At 38.6% G+C, this 23,646-nt stretch overlaps 1 protein-coding gene across 1 annotated transcript in view; it reads right to left on the bottom strand.

The window, feature by feature from the left end:
• Positions 1-23,646, bottom strand: part of RYR2 (ryanodine receptor 2) — a 786,704-nt gene that overhangs the window by 252,632 nt on the left and 510,426 nt on the right. Inside the window, exons 26-27 of the mRNA XM_054561059.1 lie at positions 11,177-11,406; positions 8,630-8,804 (exon numbers count right to left, since the gene is read on the bottom strand). Coding sequence (XP_054417034.1) covers positions 8,630-8,804; positions 11,177-11,406 — 405 coding nt within the window. The remainder of the gene's footprint in view (positions 1-8,629; positions 8,805-11,176; positions 11,407-23,646) is intronic.

Raw genomic sequence — 23,646 nt, forward strand, 5'->3', positions numbered from 1 at the left:
CATTTTGCTTGAGGAGTTCCCCTACACACACAAGGCACCCTGCTCGTAAAAGAGAGTATACTACCATGACCTGTACCTGAGCCATTTTTTTTTTCTGTGCTAAAATGAAAAAATTGTCTCATTTCATTCACTTGTGCTTGAGATCACACCCCCCTTCACCTTATCAGGAACTTGAGTAATTATCTCCTCTCATACTCATACCTTTATCATCAATTTCTCCTCTTCTTACTAGATCAGTCCCAAAAGCTCTACAGACACGATCCTGTTTCTTCTTTAGGAATTTCAGAACAGGTGTGGTGGCTCACGCCTGTAATCCCAGCACTTTGGGAGGCCACAGCAGGCAGATCACCTTAGGTCAGGAGCTCAAGACCAGCCACCAGCCTGGCTAACATGGTGAAACCCCGTATCTATTAAAAATACAAAAATTAGCCAGGCATGGTGGCATGTGCCTGGAATCCAAGTTAGTTGGGAGGTTGAGGGAGGAGAATCGCTTGAATCCAAGAGGTAGAGGTTGCAGTGAGCTGAGATTGTGCCACTGCACTCCAGCCTGGGTGACAGAGTAAGACTCTGTCTCAAAAGAAGAATTTCAAAATACGCAGAAGTGGACTGTGGATTACTGATAACCTTTTGTTTGTGACACACTGTCATCATCACCTGTTTTTATTTATTCAGTTGGTTCTTTTAAAAATACTGTAAGTATCTACAACCTATTGCTCAACAGGGCTGAGTTCCTTCTGGAGGCTCTGCAGTGAGCCCACTTCCTGACTTTCCTGTCATTTCTAGAGGTCTCTGGCTTTCCCTGACTCCCAGATCGATCTCTCTCTTTCTGTCTCTCTCTCTCTCTCTCAAACACACACACAGACAGACAGACACACACACACACACACACACAGAGACACACACACTCCTACTTCCTTCTTATAAGGATCCTTGTGATGACATTGGCTTCCCAGATAATCCAGGTTAATCTCCTCATTTCAAGATCACTATCTTAATCACATCAACAAAATCTCTTTTGCTATGTAAGGTAACATATTCACAGATTTCCAAGAGTAGGCCATCAATCAACATCTTTGGAGGACATTATTTGGCCTACCATAGTTTTATCTTTTGGGACTTCTTTCCCTTAAATATCCATGTTGTCATTTGTTACTGTAGTTTCCAGTTTATTCATCCATCCTGTGTGCTTTCAGTTGTATCCTGGCTTTGGCAATTGTGAATAGTGCTCCTACAACCATTCATGTACATATCTCCTGCTGTTGAGACACATTAGTGTAGCTAAAAAACTGGAGTAGAATTTCTGGGTCATGGGTATGTGAATATTCCATTTTCAGAGATCCTGTCACACTGTTTTCCAAAGTGGAGAGACCAATTTGCGCTCCTAAGAGCAATGTAAAAGAAGTCCTATGGGTGCACTGCTCTCCAATACTGAGTATTGTCAGGTCTTTACAAATGTTGGCCAACAGAATGGATGTACAATAGCATTTAATTATGAATTTGCATTTCCCTGATCAATGAACATCTCTTCAAACGTTTATTGTCCCTCTGAGTTGCTGCTTCTATGAAATACTTGTTCATACCTTTTCATCATTTTGCTTGATTTCAGAAATTATATTTTCTTAGCACTGACTTTTTTTTAGTTGTACACATTGTGAATAGCTTCTCCCCATTAATACCTGACTGCTTTTCTGCTTCCTTTAAGGCTTTTTATAAATGAATGTTCTTAAATTTGTCTATATACCCCACCAGTGGTTTCAAAGTTTTGCTGTTGACATTTAAGACCATTTGGAGTTCATTATCATATATGGTGTGAGGAAGTGACCATCTCATATTTTCCATACAGATCCCCATTTGTCACAGGCCTCTTTTCTCCAACATACTGACACAGTACCCCATCACATTCTATGGCATCTGTATATCGGTTCTATGTTTCTGGCATCTCTACTTTATGCCATTTGTCAATTTGTCTATCCCTACAACAATACCACTCTATTTTAATGACTATAGCTTCACAATAAATCCTGCTACCTGGTAGGAGGACATGCATCCCCTCACTGCTTTTAGACAGAAGATATTTTAGCCCTTTACACTTCCGTATACATTTTAGAATCATCATATCAACTTCCATAAAAACACTTGTTGGTATTTTTATTTGAAAAGTCTGATCGACAGATTGAAGCTATAGATCACTTTTGGAAGAATTAATATCTTCAGGCTTTTGTCTTCTCCATGAACATAACACACCTCTCATTTATTTGGTAATAAGTCTCTTAATAAACTCAACCATCTCTCAATAAGTTTTAATAATTTTCTCAGTAAAGGTATTATATGCCTTCTGTTAGAGAGATACCTAGCTACTGCTAGTCTCTGATGCTACTGTAAATGGTATCTTTAATTTACTTTTCTTAACTGCTGCTAGAATAGAAATTCTACCTTGTGAAACACTCGAATTGTTCCTAGTAATGTGTGTAGATTCTTTAGGGTTTTCTCTGTAAATACTTACATTGTCTTTGAATGATGATAAATTTGTCCCTTTTACTCCAATTCTTATCATCTCCAATTTCTTTTTCTTGTCATATTACAAGTTTGAAAAACAATTTAGAAAAATCTTTTAGCACAGGAATAAGTTGTGGTTGCTAAAGTACTGAAAGGTTTTATAAGTGCTCTGTAATTAAATTTCTCATATAACTAGCCTGTCTCTGTGTCTGTGTCATGCTTGATATGGCATGTCTTGCCATCTTCATAATTCCTTCTTATTGTTACAGAGACAGTCAGCTCAGACATATATACATTGGCTAGTAAAGTAATGAAAATAATTATGTGGTAAGATGGATGGAAATTTATATAGGTACGCTGGGGGTGGGGGAAAAGAAGAGAGATCTCAGCCCTCTATTACGCCTGTTCTTGTCCCCCAACTAATGTGATGAGGATCACCTCCACTAGGCTCTTGAGGAATGTGTACATAAAGGGATGCTCCATATAAAAATCATGGCTTTAATATAAAAAGCCTTGGTCCCAAAACACGACGTGGAATAATCTCTGGTTTTGGTAAAATGCAGTAGACCATAGATGTGTCAGGAGAGCTCCTCCTAGGTTCTTGGTATGGAGGAGTATCATAGCTTGATTAGCTACCATACCTCTGCGGGTAAAAGCTGAAATGTCAACTAAGTTATTAGGCAGTATGGCTTATAATAAAAATGGCTCCTGATTAGGTAATCATGTATGAACTCAGAGAATTATATGTACATCTAAAAACACTCCTGTTGGAAGAGGAATCCTTGGGACTGCCCTGCTGGCAAGCCATGATTCCGGTTCTCTCTCTAAACAGACTGGTGTCATGAGTGGTCTTTGATAATCTTGTGAGTCTGAAGGTTCGGTTGAACCTAAGAAAGCCCCTTGATCAATGTATCGGTTTTCTATTGCTATGGAACAAACTACCACAAACTTAGCTGTTTAAAGCAATACTCATTTCTTATCTCATAGTTCTTATCTCATCCCATCATATTCACAAGTTCTGCTGACACTCAAGAGGAGAGGGTTATATAAGATGGTGTGTACACAACAGAGAAAGATTCCTAGAAGCAATCTTAGGATTCTGTCCATAAGAGTGAACACTACCTCCTCTTTCCCTGAGCTTCCCCAATTCTGATTTTGAATGGTTATCAGTCCAATGGTGAGAAGAGACAAGAATTCACGGAAAAACTTAAGCTCATCTAAAAACTGCTTCCACACATGCCCCGCACTATTCCTTTGTTGACATTACAGTCAGAGGGGTCTTTTAAAAGTGATGACTGAAGGAATCCTTTTGCCTTCCCCAAAGATACTCTGAAGAGATTTTTAAAAAGCCAAAGAGAAGGGAGAACCCTAACAGAGGATCTGCCACGTAGACAATGCAGCCTTTAAACCCTGAAATTCTAGTGTAATTTCACTCTAGCTCAACAATGCTCTTGATCTTGACCATGTAAGCGTGGTTTTGAGGAGGAGTTGAGGGAATGAGAGTCTTGATCCTTCTACCAGAGACCAGTGTTTCTGTCATTTGGTTTTTATGCAGTTAACAGATGAGTTTCCTGAGGGATGCTGCAGTCCCTATTTGAGGAAGAGGTCTGAAGCCCCTTAGAAAAGACCTAACAGCATCTTTTTTTTTTTTTTTTTTTTTTTTTTTTTTAGATGGAGTCTCACTCTGTCACCAGGCTGGAGTGCGGTGGTGCGATCTCGGCTCAGTGCAACCTCCACCTCCCAGGTTCAAGCGACTCTCCTGCCTCAGCCTCCTGAGTAGCTGGGACTACAAGTGCCTGCCACCACACTGGGTTAATTTTTTGTATTTTTAGTAGAGACAGGATTTCACCATGTTAGCCAGGATGGTCTCGATCTCCTGATCTCGTGATCCGCCATCTAGTTCTGGAAGAAGATAGGGTTGTTCCTAGCAGCACCTTTATGGAACAACCCTATCCTCTTCCAGAACTAGGATGGCCATAACTCCACCTGGATTAACTGGATGGCCACATCAGTCTTTCAAAGATGTTTGTGATTTTCTTTTTGATAGTATATAGAAACAACTTAATACTGGTCAGCAAATCATTTCAGTTGTATAAACTATGCAATAGATAGAAAGGTCAAAATATACTTGGCCATGTCATCTACTAAGCTGACAAGACACGAATCTACAGCATGTGTCTGTGTGTATGTGTGTGCATACACACATATACATATGTATGTGTGTGTGTATATCTCCATGGATAATAATTTCTACATTTATCGATCTTACCACATGCTTTAATAGTCAATGTATAAATGACTGAGCTTTCTCTGTAGCAATAAGAAGAGATTATGAAGATGGTTAAAAATGGCAAATTGAACATGATACGGACATAAAGACAGGCTAGGTGTAAGAAAAATTTAAAATAGACCACTTATAAATCCATTTTAGTACTTTAGCAACCACAGTATGTTACTGTGCTAGAAAACCCTAAATAAATAGTTTTTCGAACTGGATCCTTTGAGCTCTAGCTACCTCAAGGCTAGCTCCCAGTAGTGACAGGTAAATTAAGGAGCTTCTTTTGGGAAGCTATATAAAGTCAGTCTGGGAGAGGAGGGATGGGGAAGAGATATTCCAGTACCAAAAAGCATTCAAAAATCATAGGCATGGATAAACTCTGAAATCCTTTCTACGGTAGAAAATTTAGATTCATGACTGACCCCTACAAAGTTACTACTTAATGATCATTGCTACATAAAGCTTATAACCTGCCTTGAAGACCAAAAGGCAGGTCCTCCCAAAACCTCTAATAAAAGCCCAGCAACCTCAACCACAAAATTTCAGACAATTCATCAAAATCCCGTGTTAACTCTATGATAGAGATACCAATACAAAGTTCAAGTCAGTTTTTAAATTTTAAAAATTCTATGAAACACAAAGTCAAAAGCCAAAATTGTTCAAAACCATGTGCCATGGTGACACACTTCAGAGCCTATCTCATTATTGCAATGTTGATTGGTCTATGCGACTGTGTGGTACCATGAACATTTGTTACGTGCTTAAATAGTATGGATGAGCATTCTGCAAATCTATGTGTATTATGTGAACCACGTACCATACAAACAGAACTCACACATGCATTTAATTTTTAACATCCAAAGAAAGGAAGCATAGCGGTCAAGTATTTTTTAAAAAAACCAATTAAAAAAATGAAACTTAGGTCACCTCCATAGTAGCAGCCAGTGTAGACAGATAGATGACACCAATAAAAAGCCTTCCTCCTACCTTCCCACTAATACTTTGACACCCCTAAAAATAATATCAGAGAAAGGGAGACAGGTAGGGGAGGGTTAGAGCACTGATTTCACCACCCGGAGATAAGTGTTCAAAATAGATATTAAGGGTATAAAAATAGTTAGAAAAAATGAATAAGACCTAATATTTGATAGTACAACAGGGTGACTATAGTCAGTAATAATTCAATCATACATTTTAAAATAACTAGGAGTATAATTGGATTGTTTGTAACACAAAGGATTAATGCTTGAGGGGATGGATACCCCATTTTCCATGATGCAATTACTACCCATTGCATGCCTGTATGAAAACTTCTCATGTACCTCATACATATTAGACTTACTATGTATCTCCAAAAAGTAAAAATTAAAAATTTTAAACATAGATATTGAGTTACACAAATGTAAAATTCCTATTATTTTTGCAAATCTGTGTTAGGGAAATGATGTTCATACCTGCTGAAAAGCTAGATAAATGAATGAATATAAAACTTAATACAAGCAATGAACTGGCTAACATTTTGAAGATCAGTGACAAATTTATATAGACTATCAGAAATAGGCCTGGTGCAGTGACTCACACCTGTATTCCCAGCACTTTGGGAGGCCGAGGCGGGTGGATCACCTGAGATCAGGAGTTCGAGACCAGCCTCACCAACATGATAAAACGCCATCTCTACTAAAAATACAAAAATTAGCCGGGCGTGGTGGCACACCTCTGTAATCCCAGCTACTTGGGAGGCTGAGGCAGGAGAATTGCTTGAACCTGGGAGGTGGAATTTGCAGTGAGTCAAGATCGTGCCATTGCACTCCAGCCTGGGCAACAAGAGTGAAATTCTGTCTTAAAAAAAAAAAAAAAGAAAAAAGAAAAAGAAAGAAAAGAAAAAGAAATACTGGTTGAGGTAGGTATATATCTTAAAATCCAAGACTATATATATGCAAATATATATACATTTTTATATGCAAATATATAACAGGATATATTCAAAAGCCATTTTGAAAAGAAGTGTTGGCTTATCTTTGAAATAAGGTTATTATTATTATTTTGAGACAAGGTCTCACTCTGTCACCCAGGCTGGAGCACAGTGGCACAATCACAGCTCACTGCAGCCTCGACCTCCCTGGGCTCGAGTGATCCTCCCACCTCAGCCACCTGAGTAGCTGGAGCTACAGGAACATGCCACCACAACTGGCTAATTTTTTTAATTTTTGTAGAAACAGAGTATTGCTATGTTGCCCAGGCTGGTCGCAAACTCCTGGGCTCAGCTATCCTCCTGCCTTAGCTTCCCAAAGTGCTGGGATTACAGGCATGAATCACTATGCCTGGCTGAAATAAGATAATTATATAACTTTTATCAGATACTGTCTTGTTTATATGCTCCAGAGTAACACTATCCAATAGAACTTTCTGTGATGAGAGAAATATTCGCTGTCTGCATTGTCCAGCAGGGGCATCCCTAACCACCTGTGGGAATTGAGCCCTTTAAATGGTGGCCAGTGTGACTAAGAAACTCAATTCTTAACTTTTTAAAATTTAGGCTGGGCATGGTGGCTCAGGCCTGTAATCTCAGCACTTTGGAGGACTGAGGTGGGTGGATCACCTGAGGTCAGTAATTCGAGACCAGCCTGGCCAACAAGGTGAAACCCCGTCTCTACTAAAAATACAAAAATTAGCTGGGCACGGTGGTAACCACCTGTAATCCCAGCTACTTGGGAAGCTGAGGCAGGAGAATCACTTGAATCCAGGAGGCAGAGGTTGTAGTGAGCTGAGATCGTGCCACTGAACTCCAGCCCGGGCAACGAGAGCAAAACTCTGTCTCAAAAAAAAAAAAAAAAAAAGAATTCAAACTAACTTAAATACAAACAGCCCTGTGTGGCCAAGGCCACCAAATTGGGAGTGCATATCTGAAGAGTAACTGTCTTCCTTGCTTCACCAACACCTTCCATCTTTTTTTTTTTTTTTTTGAGACGCAGTCTTGCACTGTTGCCCAGGCTGGAGTGCTGTGGTGTGATCTCGGCTCACTGCAACCTCTGCCTCCCGAGTTCAAGCAATTCTCCTGCCTCAGCCTCTCAAATAGCTGGGATTACAGGCGCATGCCACCACGCCCAGCTAATTTTTTGTATTTTTTAGTAGACATGGGGTTTCACTATGTTGGTCAGGCTGGTCTCGAACTCCTGACCTTGTGATCCATCCACCTCCCAAAGTGCTGGGATTACAGGCTTGAGCCACCGCACCCGGCCCACCCTCCATCTTTACAACTCTGCTCAAAGGCCATCTCGGGGCCGCACAGGCAGCAGCACGTGCTCCCTGCATGGTGCTTCCACAGAGCTTTCTGCACTTCTCTGTCTTAGAACTTAGCCACTAAACAGAAACTGTACAAGTGTCAACCTCCCCTGGCAGGTAATCTGTAATCTATGCAAAGATAGGACAGTGTTTCATTCATCTTTGTCACCTCAGCATCCAGCAAAGTACCTGATCCATTGTGGGTCCTCATTTCATTTTTATGAAATGAATAAACAGAAAGAGGCTCTAGGCAGCTGATGAAACAGGGAAGTTCTAAATGAAAATTTAACAATGATGGAAACCTATTCTTTTATCTGCTATTTATTTTCTTATTCATACTCATAAAAGCCATTTCAGCCTTCTAGAAATCCTAGCTAAGTCATATAGATAGCATTTCTAATAATGTTATTTCAAGGGCATCTGATCAAGTCAGTCACAAGGCGCTCTCACGATTTACAGCTGCAACTCATCTGCTCACTCACCCTGAAACAGAAACGCCTGGTTAGGAAGCCTCAGAATGAAAGCTTCATTGTGCTGCAAACTTAAAAAAAACACAAAACATAGTAGACTTACCATCGCCAACATCAAAGTCCTTGAAAGCCAGTTCTGAACCTGAATCATCAAGAAGGATTTCACCATTCAGTGTGAACATCATGGTGTGTTCGTTCATGTCAACCATACACCCCACAACATCGCCTGCTTGCCAAGAGCGCCCATAGTGTTCATTGCCCTGATGCCACCGCTGGGCCTATACAGAGGACAGAAAAGTCCCTTGTCACAGACTAAGCCAGGAAAATAGCACCCACCCACCACTCTGTCACGACTTAACAGCAGCCCCTTCTATTAACACAACAGTAGGAGAAACTCCAGCTGGCATATCAGTCTACTGCAATGTCCTAAGCAAAATGGAGCTGTCTGGGAATTCTAAATCCCTACCTAATATTAACATGGTATATTATCAAATCTTGGAAAAAAAAATCCAAAAGCTATTTCATGATTTTGAGAGCTTATTATTTTAAAAATCGAACCTCACATACTTTCTACTGAAAGAAAACTTATATGCCTTTAGAATATATTATTTTTCTGTGACAATGAATGTTTCCCAGAATATGGTTTGTTTTTCTCTACTCCCACAAATACAAATAATTATGAGCTAGGGGATCAAGCTGGGCATCTGTCACTGAAAATGATAGTGTAATTTTCATCTATTTCAAAATAAAATTTCATTCCTTAGAACCGATGGCACAGATACTTTAACAAAATGGAAATCTAGAAGCATTTCAGTTACATACTAAAAGTAAAAAAGCTTCAAATCAAACCTAAAAATATCCTTAGGATATCTGCTGAAGTAACAAGCCAAAAATTGAATATAGATGCCAACCTTATTATATATATACATAAAGTGAGATCTCATATTGTAAGTACATTTGAAACATAGTTTTAATAAACGTGACTTTTGGATCTACAAGTATATTCTGTTGATTTATAGGTACACCTGAGTTATGTGAATTATTTTGTCAGATAAATCTTTTGAGTTTTTCTTAAGCCTCACCTTCATTGTGAATTGGTATGTTACCGGACAGAGTTGCCAATGCAAAGCAATGACATAATTCTTCTCAATATAACACATTGTCTTTTTAAAAAAGTTTATGTCAGGTATCAAAAGGCATAAAACGCCCAACCGACTTACCTGGCTGTGGTGTTCTCCTTCCTACCCCACCCAGCCCATGCCTGTTCTCAAATCGGGAGTATCCTTTCTTGCCTATCATTTGATTGGGAGTAAAGGTTATTTTAACTTCCTCAGGATACTTCCCACTCTGGTTCATTACATCTGATCTTCAGGAGGTATAAACCTAAAGCTGCCTTTTATCTGTTATTTTATTTTTTGAATTTTAAAGTTTGCTAATTTTGATCCCCCCCCCCAAAAAAAGTGTTAAATTTTTCTATTTGAAATTTTTAAAAAACTGAATTCAGGAAATGTGATGTTTCAGAACTAAGTGGGTCAACTGCCCTAATTGCAAGCCTAGAAATGCTTTCCTGCACGGGACATTTCACACCAAGAAATATCCAAACGTCAAATCTCTTCATGATTGCTTATTTATTCTAATTTTATTTTTCTTGGTTAAAAAGTAGCTTTTTCCCCCTCATGTGAAAAGGAAAATAAATTCACTTAAAAAATACAAAAATAAAAAGAAGACTTTAAAAAAATCTATGATTTTACCAATCAAAAGTGACTATTATTATCCTATTGTGGCTATAAGCATACATACATTGTTGTTATTATTTTTTTGTTTGTTTTGAGACAAGGTCTCACTCTGTTGCCCAGGCTGGAGTGCAGTGGTGTGATCATGGCTCACTGCAGCCTTGACCTCCCGAGCTCAAGCAATCCTCTCACCTCAGCCTCCTAAGTAGCTGGGACCACAAGTGCACACCACCATGCTTGGCTAATTTTAATTTTTTTTTTTTTTTTTTTTTTGTAGAGACAGGATCTTACTTTGTTGCCCAGGCAGGTCTTATACTCCTAGCCTCAAGTGATCCCTCCGCCTCAGCCTCTCAAAGTGCTGAGATTACAGGCTCCTCACCCATATTACTGATCAAAATATTTTACACATGTAAAACAATCTTTAAACATTTATTAATATACAAATAACAAAATAAACACCTGACCAGCTTCCATCCAACTTAATAGAAATTACCAATAATGTTGAAAATGAAAACCGTTTGTGATTATAAACAACACTGCCTTAAGCATTGTAGCTATTAAATGTTTATACAAACTTACCACTAATTATAGCTTAAAGATAAACTCCTGATATGGAATTGCTGCATCAATGTATGTGCATTTTTCCTCTATATATGTATCTTTAACATTTTGATAGACAAAGATGATTTATCTTTTTGATAACCATGGAAAAGCAATGTCTTACTTGGTGAATTTCACTGTATTCATGGGTTCTAGGGAAGGGTTTTGAGACTACGAGGACAAAAGCTTTCCTATGAAATGTTTTTCCACGTTTGTGCTGTGGAAAACACTGGTATTGTGATGCTATCAAGAGGAACAGCAGAGGAGACGAGCCTCCAGCACGTACAGATGACTGGTACAGGACAAAGTCCACTCACCTTGAAGCCATCAAAGGCAAAGGCACGTTCATCCGAGCCAAGCTCCTGATCCGGTTGACAACCAGGCCGACTCCAACCAACCCTCATGTCTCCAGCAGTGACCGTCTCAAATTCAAAATACCACCGTCCGGCCTTCACTGCATAGGTCTTCTCGGCGCGGAAGATTCGGAACCTTTCCCCAGTGCCGCTGCACACTTCGGCTCTGGCTGCTGGGAAATGGACAGATATTTCTGGTGGTCATTGGACGGGGAAGTGAAAGAGAAAGAAAGATATCATAAATAAAAGAAGGAAAGATAAATCATGACTTTAGTAATTCAACCTGCAGCGATGATGATAATGATACCTTCTTATCTTCTTTCCCATTTTACCAAGTGCTTTCTGATCTAGGATCAGCCACTGTCAGACCAGCTGGGTGAAGTGGAAAGCACCAGGGCTTGCGCTGGAGAGACTGGGGAATGAGTCTCTTGCTGCCAGGGTTGGTGGTGTTCCCTCCGTCAGCCTCATTTTCAGGAGGGAACGACCTTTCTGTAGAACAAAACCCAAGTGCCTTGGTGCTTTGGTTGTGGAGGATGAGATGGAAAGAAGACAATAAGAAAAAAGATCCGAACAGCTCTGCATAAGAAATGAGTAGACATTTACGGGTGAGAGAGAAGAGGGAAGACGAAGCAAGGAAGAGAAGAGAAACAGAAATAAGGGAAAGTCGTAAACAGTGGAGAAAAGTAACAATAGTATCAATAGTAAAAATTTCCCTACAGGATGGCGATGGCTAAGGAACTCAAATGTGATGCAAAATTTTTCCATTCTCGCATACATCTTCACTGTGATCTGCTATACATACAAATGCTGTATTTGAAAGATCTGGGGGAAAAAATAAAAAGGTCAGCATCCAACATTAGGACCAGTGTGATGCAAAAGGGGGAAAAGCATCCCTAGGAATCGAGATGCAGGTGAGATTGAGAGAGACGAGAGGGGGAAGCCTCAGACTGAGGAACCCAGAGCAAGAATGACAATGAGAAGGTAAGTCCCTGTGAAATCACAGGGGAGAGGAATGAGTGTTCATTGAACTGATATCTCAAAGAAGGTTGTCACCCAGCTAACATCTGAGTTAGATGTAGAGGAGGAAATTTCAGACTTGACCAACATCGCACAACTAAAAATGGTGGAATTTGGGAGCTGCTTCATGTTATAGGCCCTCTTCTTCCTACTTTGCCTCCAATAGCTGGCACAGAGTTACCAGATACTGGTTAAATGCTAGTTTTCAGCTAGGTGTGGTGGCTCACAGCTGTAATCCCAACACTTTGGAAGGCCAAGGCAGGAAGATCGCGCCCGGGGAACATAGTGGTACCCTGTCTCTACAAAGAGTTTAAAAATTCAGCCAGACATGGTAGTGCATGCCTGTAAGTCCAAGCTTCTCAAGAGGCTGATACGGAAGGATCACTTGAGCCTAGAAGGTCGAGGTTGCTGTGAGCTATGGTCATTCTACTGCATTCCAGCCTGGGTGATAGAGTGAGATCCTGTCTCAAAACAAAACAAAACAAAAAAACAAACAAGGAGAAGGAAAGAAAGAAAGAGAGAAAGAAAGAAAGAAAGAGAAAGGAAGGAAGGAAGAAAGAAAGAGAAAGAGAAGAAAGAAAGAAAGAAAGAAAGAGAAAAGAGAAAAAAGAAGTTCCTATTTGCTTCTCCTTAAGATTTGGGAAAGACTTTATGCATAATAAAAATTTAATAACAGTTCAATCAATGATTTGGTATGATCAAATTAGAACTATAAAAATAATCTATATAAGCACTAAAGGTTGCCAATAAACATACAGCTAGGTCATATGTAACAATTTAAAATTAGATGAAGTAAAGCAGTGGAGACAACATGGCTGTAGCATGAGATGGCTCCCTATCGCATGGGCTTAATTAATGAAACGATCAATAACTGCTTTTTGATAATGGTGGTAGTGCTTACTGAATGTAGAACTAACTGAATCTGCTGGCTAACCCTTCAGAAACTAGCTTAGTCTCTGAATCAGAGAAACATTTCTATGGTTAAGGGTAAATTCTCATGCCTATTACTTGGTAAGTAAATATATTTTGAAAAATAGAATCGTAAACGTTGTTTTGAGAGAAAAAAATCCTATCAGATTTTATGATATTTAAGGGTAGTTTGTGCTATTAAGAAACTAGTTCTTGGTGGGTCGCAGTGGCTCACACCTGTTATCCCAACACTGTGGGAGGCTGAGGCAGGCAAATCACTTGAGGTCAGGAATTCGAGACCAGTCTGGCCAACATGGTGAAATCCCGTCTCTACAAAAAATACAAAAATCAGCAGGGCATGGTGGCATATGCCTGTAATCCCAGCTACTTGGGAGGCTGAGCAGGAGAATTGCTTGACCCCGGGAGGCAGAGGATGCAGTGAGCCGATATCGTGCCACTACACTCTAGCCTGGGCAACAGAGCAAGACTCTGTGTTTAAAAAAAAAAAAAAGAAGAAGAAGGAAACTAGTTCTCAGTGCTGCAATACTAAATAAACAGGAAAGTCAAATTTTTACTCAGAGTTAGTATTTCCTCAAAAAACAGATTACTGATATTGTTTCCTTAAAACATGCCTGTAACCTTCCCTAAATGAATCTAAGAGATATACATATGAGCTATAAATTACACAAAAATATGGAGATTATTTTCAGGGAAGAAAAAATTATCAGGTAGTTATCCTTATTTTTAATTATGTTGATATTTGCAAATAAAATATTACATTACATTCTAGTATGCATTAATAGATGTAACGCCTAATTTTCTAAATATAGAATTAGTATATACTATAGTTATTATATACTATAAAAACTATCCTATAGTTTTTTTGGAAAACTAAACTACTGAAAAATACCAGATTCTCTTTTCTCTGTTTGGTTTCTAATATATCAAGACTTCACAAATATGTATAGTGCACTCAAGTAATGCAAACTAATTTTAATATTAGCTCAAATCAAATATTTTAGAAGGCAAATTTGGTATAAAAATAGAATAATTTCCCCAAAAGCCCCCTACACAATTCTCTTGGAATTAAAACATACCCCTAATCCCCTTTATTACTACAGGGAATGAAAACAAGGGGTACTATATGGAGAATATATTGCAGTAGAAACAGTGCAGAGTTTCTGAGTCCTAATATTCTTCTTCCTGGCCCTAATGCTATGCTATTCTTATGCTCATTGATGATACTCAACCTGAATTTGAAACAAACGTGGTTCACAGATACTATCATGCAAGGGACTTCACAAAAAAAAAAAAAAAAGGACTCTCCTTTTTCTTTTTTAATCTCTGTGGATTTTCCTATTTGTTTGTTTTTGTTTTTTTTTGAGATGGAGTTTTGCTCTTGTTGCCCAGGCTGGAGTGCGATTGCACGATCTCGGCTCATTGCAACTTCCGCCTCCCGGGTTCAAGCAATTCCCCTGCCTCAGCTTCCCGAGTAGCTGGGGTTACAGGCATGTGCCACCATCCACGTCCAGCTAATTTTTTTGTATTTTCAGTAGAGACGGGGTTTCACCATGGTCAGGCTGGTCTCACACTCCTGGCCTCAGGTGATCCACCAGCCTCAGCCTCCCAAAGTGCTGGGATTACAGGTGTGAGCCACTGTGCCCGGCCCCATAGTATATATTTATTAAGTTAGTTTAGGGTAGTTTGCAACCACTTTTTAAAGAAGCAACAATTCAACATTATACCTCTTGCTAAAATACTAATACAAAGTGAAATCTGGGTTTGTAGGAGTTTTTAAAAAAGATCCAGGCAATGTGTAAGAAACTTATTTTGCATACCTTGTAGCATCAAGCACCTGAGCCACAAAGTAAGTGCTCCATATATACCTGCCAAACTGTATCTAGAAACAAAGACTCTTCCGGGCTCTGGATACAGGAGCCCAGACAAATAGCTAATGGGTAGCATCCTGTCAAAGGCACAGAACTCTCCCCCAAACATCCTTATGCTTTGCTCGATTTTAAACGTGATATATTTATGTGTTTGATAGGCAATTAGAACTCATGTAAGTGTGTTATATAAGTGATTTTTATACTGTTATAATGAATATAATAATAATGGACATTTAAAAATGAATAGTTGGGAGACATATTCCTGTTATACATTATCAAGTCTGTTGGTATTCAAAGCAGAAACAATTCGGGAATTACATTATTAACTAACCACCTCAAGATTAAAGCCAAGGACCGAGAAAAGACTGTGCTCCCCATACCTCCCAGGCATGACACACCACCAACGACCTAACTAGGGCCTAAAAAGGCCTAAAGTAACCATACACTCTGCTCTCCCAACAATATAGCTAAGAAAATATGTGCCACTAGAGGGCAGTCAAGATCTAACTATGCATTAAAATCATACGTTACAAGAAGCTATAAGGAAAAGCTAAAATTTTATACATATCTAGAATCATTTAGGTCTAATGATAATACCTTTTAAAATTATTGGTATTAATCAGCCATCCTTTCAACCTTCTGGTATTATTTTGGATAAAGCAATTCAAATCTTGATTAAACCTTGCAGTAAATAAGAATAAATTCCATTTTCAAATGCTTTAAAATATTATTGACAACAGTACTCCCAAGATACTACAACTCAAATACAGAGTTCATGTTTTATCTGGAATATGTAAGCATTCTCCTAAGAGAAAATAAATTACAATTCTGATTAATTACATAAGGCTTGATTGAATTTTATTAAACTTTTTATGCCCTTGACTTTTTTTAAATGTCAGCAACAGCGGTATAGACTATTATAAATTAATGTTTTTAATCTCCTTTTAGTGATAATCAGACTGATTTTGCTTTATGCTATAAAATCTCTCAACATCTATCTTTTAATTTTTATTCCCACCATCCTTGTTCAAAAAAACAATTTTTCTAAAGCCTCCCAACTGGTCTATCTCCAAGCACTGCCCCCTCCAATCTGTCCCTTCCCACTGTTGCCATAGTTATATTGCTATTGTAAACTGTGATCACACATCAAGCTCTTGCTTTAAAACTTCCTGGGGCTGGTACTCCTTATACAAATTTATCCACATTTCTTAGCTGAGTTTGCAAGATATTCCATATTTTGTCCTAATCTTTCTACCTTCATCTATGTCTGTTCTCTCTCCCCATCTGTACCCTATATTTTATCCTAAGTGGACCATCTACCCTTCCTCAACTCTTTCTACATTTAATCACGTCAGATGTACTTTCTTTCTAGTAGCGATGGCCTTTCTGACACTAATCTCTACTTGTTGAAATTTTGATCCTTTCAACATCTAGCTCTGAAGACATTTTCTCCCTTTACTGATTTCTGATCCTTTCAACATCTAACTCTGAAGATATTTCTCCCTTTACTGATTCCCCCCATTGGAAAATTAATCTTTCTTCTTATGTCTTTTCCATACAGATCACCTGCATCCCTACTATGAAGCATGCTGTTATATTCTGGCACATAGTAAACAATAAACATAATCTCACCTTCTACTGTAGAATACGCCACTCTATTCTCATTGCTCACTGTTCACATAACTTCGGTAAAATCAAACCTTGTCAAACAACTGTCAGTAGCTCTATCTCTAAATTCTTAAAATACGGAGATTGTGTGATCACCATTTTTTCCTCCCTGTTTTCTCATTTTCTCATAAACTCAGTCTTCAAACTCATTAGATTCCTTCATTCTTCCCTTCCCTATATAACTTTCCATACCTTCTTGCCCTTATTAGCTTTTCCCCTGCTTGCTCTCTTAACCCCAATTACCGTCCAATTTCGCTACCTTCACGCTCAACATCTATACCTGCTCTGCTGAGTTCGCCAGAAAACACATGCACAGAACAGATTGGCACCACTAACTCACAGTCTCTAACCTCAACGGGACCATCAATGTTTCTCCACAATGTTTTTATCTGTTTGCAGTCTGCTCTCTGTTCCATCCCACAAAACAGCAATTTTTAATCTTTATTGCTGAGTGACATCAGCAGAAATGGTAGAGAAAGAACCTCCAAAAATCCTCTTCTCCACAGAATTAATGAGAACACTGGCAAAAAATTATGCAAATGAAATTTTTCATAGCTCTGGAAATTAACTAAAGGCTGGCAAAAGCCAGGGAGTGTTTATTTGATAAAAATGTCCAAATGTTGGTAAGAACAGCAAACTAGTGATGTTTTAATTTGCTCCTGCCGCATCACCCTCTCTCTAATTCCATAGCATATTGAAAACCAAAGGCCTCTCAATCATAGTGAAAATCAGCCACCCACAAGCCCCTGTAGTGGGCAGAACAGAGCTGGAGTTCCTCCAAAGCACAGTTCCCAGATAACTGTCATTATGTTCCCTTTTCTGGAAAATTCCATTGGTAAGACTTGTCTTTATTCCACTTGACTTAGAGCTTGCCCAGTGCAAACAGTCATTTCTCCAAGGACATTTGTTGAAAATCATCTGAGGCAATTTGTTAGCCTTGCAGCTTTGTGAGGCAGCAATAACAGTTGAGGCAAACAGCAACTGACCAAAAAGTTTGAAAGGAAAAGCTGGGGAGTGAAACATCCATAGTGGGATGTGAGAAGCTCCAACATATTCCTGGGACTCTAGAAGGCCATGCTCATGCCCAGGGCTGTGCATGTGTTCAGGAAAAACCTGAGAAAGCTAACACCTCTGAAAGACCTTGAGGCTCTGCACATGCAGTAAGAGAAGGCTAATGTGAAATTATAAATTGCCTGGTTGAGTGTTGAAGGCACGTGCCAACATGCTCACATTACATTGCCTCTCCTTTGGTAAAGACTGGGAGACTTATCGGTCCTAGGCACTTAAAGAAGTCTCTGTCCTACCATTAGCTGACCATGAAGCTAATGAAACTGAGACTTCAGTGGCCACACATGACAGGCAACACAGTCTCTACTAAACTAGTTTAGAAAAATTACTAAGAAAGCAAACAACAACGACAATAAGCACAACAACAAAATCTGAAATAGGGGCAAATACAGAGTTACCAAATTACATTATTCAAAATGTTCAATTTTTCACAAAAATTGTGAGACATGCAAAAAGACAAGAAAGTATGTCCCACAAAGGGGGAAAAAGCAGTCAATAGAAATTATTCCTCAGGAGGCCGAGATGTTGGGCTTATTAGACAAAGACTTTAAGTTAGGTATTTTAAATCTGTTCAAAGAACTAAATAAAACCATGTGTAATGAACTAAATAAAAGTATGAGGCCGGGCACAGTGTCTCATGCCTGTAATCCCAGCACTTTGGGAGGCCGAGGCAGGTGGATCACCTGAGGTCAGGAGTTCGAGACCAGCCTGATCAACATGGTGAAACCCCGTATCTACTAAAAATACAAAATTAGCCGGGCATGGTGGTTGTCCAACTCTGTTCTGCCCACTCCAGTGGCCTGTGGGTGGCTGATTTTCACTATGATTGAGGGGCCGTTGGTTTTCAATATGCCATAGAATTAAAGAGAGGGTAATGGGGCAGGAGCAAATTAAAACATCACTAGTTGCTGCTCTTAGCAACATTTGGACATTTTTATCAAATAAACACTTCCTGGATTTTGGCCAGCCTTTAGTTAATTTCCAGAACTATGAAAAATTTGATTTGCATAATTTTTTGCCAGTGTTCTTATTATCCCAGCTACTTGGGAGGCTGAGACAGGAGAGTCACTTGAACCTGGGAGGTGGAGGTTGCAGTGAGCCGAGATCACGCCATTGCACTCCAGCCTGGGCAACAAGAGCAAAACTCTATCTCAAAAAAAAAAAAAAAATGTACAAAAATGATGCTTCACCAAACAGTGAATATCAATAAAGAGGCAAATTATAAAAAAGAATCAAAATTTCTGGAGTTGATAAGCATAGTACCTGAAATTAAAAATATACCAGAGGGCTCAACAACAGATTTGCACTGACAAGAATCAATGAACTTGAAGATAAGTCCATTAGTCAAGTATGAAAAACTGAAAAAGAAATGAAGAAAGATAAGCAGAGCTTCAGAGGCCTGGGGGACACACTCAACCATACCAACATACACAAGATGGAAGTCACAGACTGTAAGGAGAGACAGAAAAGAGAAGAAAGAATGAATAAATAATGGCCAGAAGCTTCCCAAATTTGATGAAAAACATTCATTTACACATCTAAGAAGTACAGTAAACTTTGGGGATAAACTCAAAGAAATTAAAACTAGACACATCATAATCAAACTGTTCAAATCCTTGGCCGGGCGTGGTGGCTCGTGTCTGTAATCCCAGCACTTTGGGAGGCCAAGGCAGGTGGATCACGAGGTCAGGAGTTCAAGACCAGCCTGGCCAAGATGGTGAAATCCCGTCTCTACTAAAAATACAAAAATTAGCCAGGCATGGTGGCGGGTGCATGTAATCCCAGCTATTTGAGAGGCTGAGGCAGAAGAATCGCTTGAATCCGGGAGGTAGAGGTTGCAGTGAGCCGAGATTGCGTCACCGCACTCTAGCCTGGGTGACAGAGCAAGACTCCAACTCAAAAACAAAAAAAAAAACCAAAAACAAACAAACAAACACAAATCCAAAAACAGAGAGAGAATCCTGAAAACGGCAAGAGAGAAGCAACTCATCACATACAAGGGACCCTTCAAAAGATTAGTGTCAATGTCTTATCAGAAAACATAAAGGCCAGAAGGCAGTGGGATAATATATCTGAGTACTAAAAGAAAAAATAATTGTCAGCCGAGAATTCTATACCCAACACATCTTTATTGCTCTCTTCAAGGCTTCTAATCCAGTCCAGCCTTCCCTAACTTCTACTCCTTAAGAAAATAAACTCATTTTCTATTTCAACCTGAAGATAATAATTGTACAGTAGAATGCCCTCAGCTTCCTCCTGATTTTCTCTGTACACAGGTTTTTGCATTGTCTTCAATCTTTACTTCTTTCCTACTAACCTTAGGGGAACAAGCATTGTTCTTCCTTTTATATGAGGCCAATCCCTTTACCCATGCTCTGAATTTCATTCCCTTCAACCTTCTCAGAGACCACAGCTCATCAAGCTCCTCTTACTCTATTTTCAACCCCTCTCTCTCCGTTAGTGTAAAAATGTCCAAATTTCTTTCATTTAAAAAATGAAATCTTTAACCCTCTGTTTCTCTCTAGCAATAGTCTCATGTTTGTATTTATATATGTAATTGAATCCTGGTATATTTGTTGAGTTGTCTCACATGCACCTCAAACTTAAGATGTTTACAATAAAACTCAGAATCTTCCCACTACCCCATGTCCATCTGCTCCAATTCCTGTGTTCCCAACCAATGTGTATGTACTTGACATCTATCAATCCAGAAACGATCTCAGATGCCTCCTTTGTCCTTCTGCTGATTATACTTCAAATGCCAAATAATTTTTTCTGTTCACAGTATTGCCAAAGACAAGGCCTCCAACATTCCTCATCTATACTTCTTTTTTTAGTCACCAAACTGCTGTCCTCATCTCCAGTTTTGTTTATATTCAACCTTTTTCCTAAAGAGCCACTAGAATCATTCTTTAATTAAAAAAAAAAATGTTTCAACTCCTGCCTCCTCTATGTGATCTACTGCCACTTTTCAAACTCCACTCTACATCTGGTCATGCAAAGCTCTCTGAAATTCCCATTTGCAATCCTCCTTGTGTCTCTAAGCCTTTACATTTACTATTCTCTCTGCCTGAAATGCGTGAACCCAATTGACTTAGCTGTACCTACTTTGGTGGTTTTAAAATATGTCCACAAATACTTTAGTACACCTCCATTCAAAAAGTGTGGGCTTCATTTAGTGGTTCACTTCCAACCAACAGAATATAATAGAAGTAATTGTAACAAGCCTTGCAGCAACCTCCTTGTACTCACGCTTTGACTTTTCATTCTGGGGGAAGTCAGCTTCCATGTGAAGGCACTCGAGCATCTCTATGAAGAGGCTCTGTGTGGCAAGGCTGTGCCCATCTGGCTGTGTCTTCTGCCAACAGCCAGAGAGGAAGCGAGTTCTTTAGCCAATAGTTATGCAAGTGAGCTGTCTTAGTATCCAATGCTCCAGCTCCAGTGAAGTCTTCAGATGACTTAAGCCCTGGCCAACTTAATAGAAACCTCAGAGAGACTATGATCCAGAACCACCTGACTATCACTCACATTCATAACCCACAGAAACTTTGAGATAACAAATGTTTGTTATTTTTAGCCACTGAGAGGTTTTTTTTTTTTTTTTTTTGGCAGGAGGGAAAGGGGTAATTTGCTGTACAGGAATAGATAACCAATATACCTCCTCTTTAAAGATTTCCCTCATATCACCAAGCTGAGTTAAACCTCCTGTGTTATGACTCTTGGGCTTAACACTTACATTGTATGGTAGTGGTGGCAATTTAGTCTATTTTCCCTGTCTACACTGAGAGCTACATAAGACAAAAACTCTTATTCATCTTTGAATTCCCAGAACTAGGCATAGTAGATGTTCCATATCTACGTGTTAAAATAAAATAGAGTGGCCAGGCACGGTGGCTCACACCTGTAATCCCAGCACTTTGGGAGGTGAAGGTGGGTGGATCACACTATCAGGAGTTCAAGACTGGCCTAGCCAATATGGTGAAACCCCGCCTCTACTAAAAATACAAACAAACAAAAAAAATTAGCCGGGCGTGGTAGTGGGCACATGTAGTCCTAGATATTCTGGATGCTGAGGCAGGGAAAATCACCTGAACTGGGGAGGCAGAGGTTGTAGTGAGCTGAGATTGCACCACTGCACTCCAGCCTGGGCAACAGAGCGAGATTCTGTCTCAAATAATAATAATAATCATAATAAAATTTTTTAAAAATGGAAATGAGAAGAATTGCAAATATGGAAGTAAAGTGAAGTGCAGCATATGTTTTATAAATATAAGCTCCTTTTCTTTCTTCTTAAAATTCACATAATTCAGAAGAAAGTAGGTACCCATAAGGTAGCAATATGTTGTCCACAACGGTGTTAGGAAGATGAAATTATTAATATGTAATAGCTACAAACAGTATCAAACACTGTATGCCATCAGAATAAGATCTTAACATTTTACTTATCTAGCATCATTCTGGAGTAAAGTTATCTCTAAAAGCAAATGTACCATGTGTCACTGAATATAGTTTATGCCCTTAAGTGACAATATCTTTAAAATATAACCATCATTGATTTTTTTCTGTCTGGCATTGTAATGCATATTTCTATGTACAGGAGAAAATGTACTCCTTTTCTTGGATACTGACCATAATTAACTCTTTCCTTGAAGACTCAAAGTTATAAGTTCTCTGACCTGTAGTGTTTTCCCTTATTTTTGGTTATTATCTATAACTTTAGACATTTATTATTATCTCAAGTTATTATCTATAAGTTTAGAATTGAGTCAGCCAGACTTAGGCATTCTCTCTTTGTAATTTTCAGTGAGTATCAGGAAAGCAATGTTGTGAGAGTTCCTTCTAAACGTAGAGTAAATAACTTTCAAAATGTTTGATATTAAGCAGAGTGGGGGAGTGGAAGGAAAACAGTAATTATATCTCTATTAAGACTATAGATACCAAAATATAAATATTCACGTGTAAAGTAATGAAAACCTGGGGAAATCAAATGGTTGATATGTCAGACTATAAAACCATGTGTGAGATTTTTCCCCAAAGTTTTATCTTTATCATTATGTAAGTATCTTTACAACCTAAAAATATATTGACTGTCATCACTGCTACCTACATCCTCTAGGGATGCACAAATGTTAAAGAATTATAAAGTTAGAGGGAAGCTCAAGAACTCTTTGATTATTACACCCTTCTTTTGCCTAAAGAGGGTAGTTGAATCAAATATTTGAAAGTATGCAAAAACACTATTGGAAGTACTATATTATCATCAGGCAATGTTAGTGAATATTTGTATGCCTGATATATACATTTGTGATTAGAAAGTACATTTAATAGGTCATTTAAAGCTGTGAAACCAGGATCTCTTGATACTGTGATTGAACATTAATGTTCTCCATAGGATGCCATAGTCCTACTCAATAATGCAGTGCTTTCCTAAGGTAATATAAGACATAGTCACGCATAACCATGGCAGAGCACTCATAATAATCCATGATTGGTGATATGGAGAAACAAATAAATGTCTGAAAGTTTAACCAAAACAAAAGTACATTTAAGATCAATTAACCTTTGAAAAGATTTATAAAATCAATTAATCCCTTAGAGAAGTGATCAAGATAAAAAGAGAGAAAACATCAACTATCAATATCAGGAATGAAAAGGGGGATATCATTAAATATCCTACAGACATTAAAAGAATAATAAGAGCACATTAATGCAATTTTATGCCTATATATGGCAACCTAAATTAAATGAACTAATTTACAGAAAAACATAATTTATCAAAGCTGACACATGAATAAATAGAAAATCTAAATATCTCTCAAGCTATTAAATACATTGAATTCATAACAAAATACCTTTCTTATAGGATAAAACTCTAGGCTCATG

Source organism: Pongo abelii, chromosome 1, assembly GCF_028885655.2.
Source record: "Pongo abelii isolate AG06213 chromosome 1, NHGRI_mPonAbe1-v2.0_pri, whole genome shotgun sequence".
In the NCBI taxonomy this organism is placed as follows: domain Eukaryota; kingdom Metazoa; phylum Chordata; class Mammalia; order Primates; family Hominidae; genus Pongo; species Pongo abelii.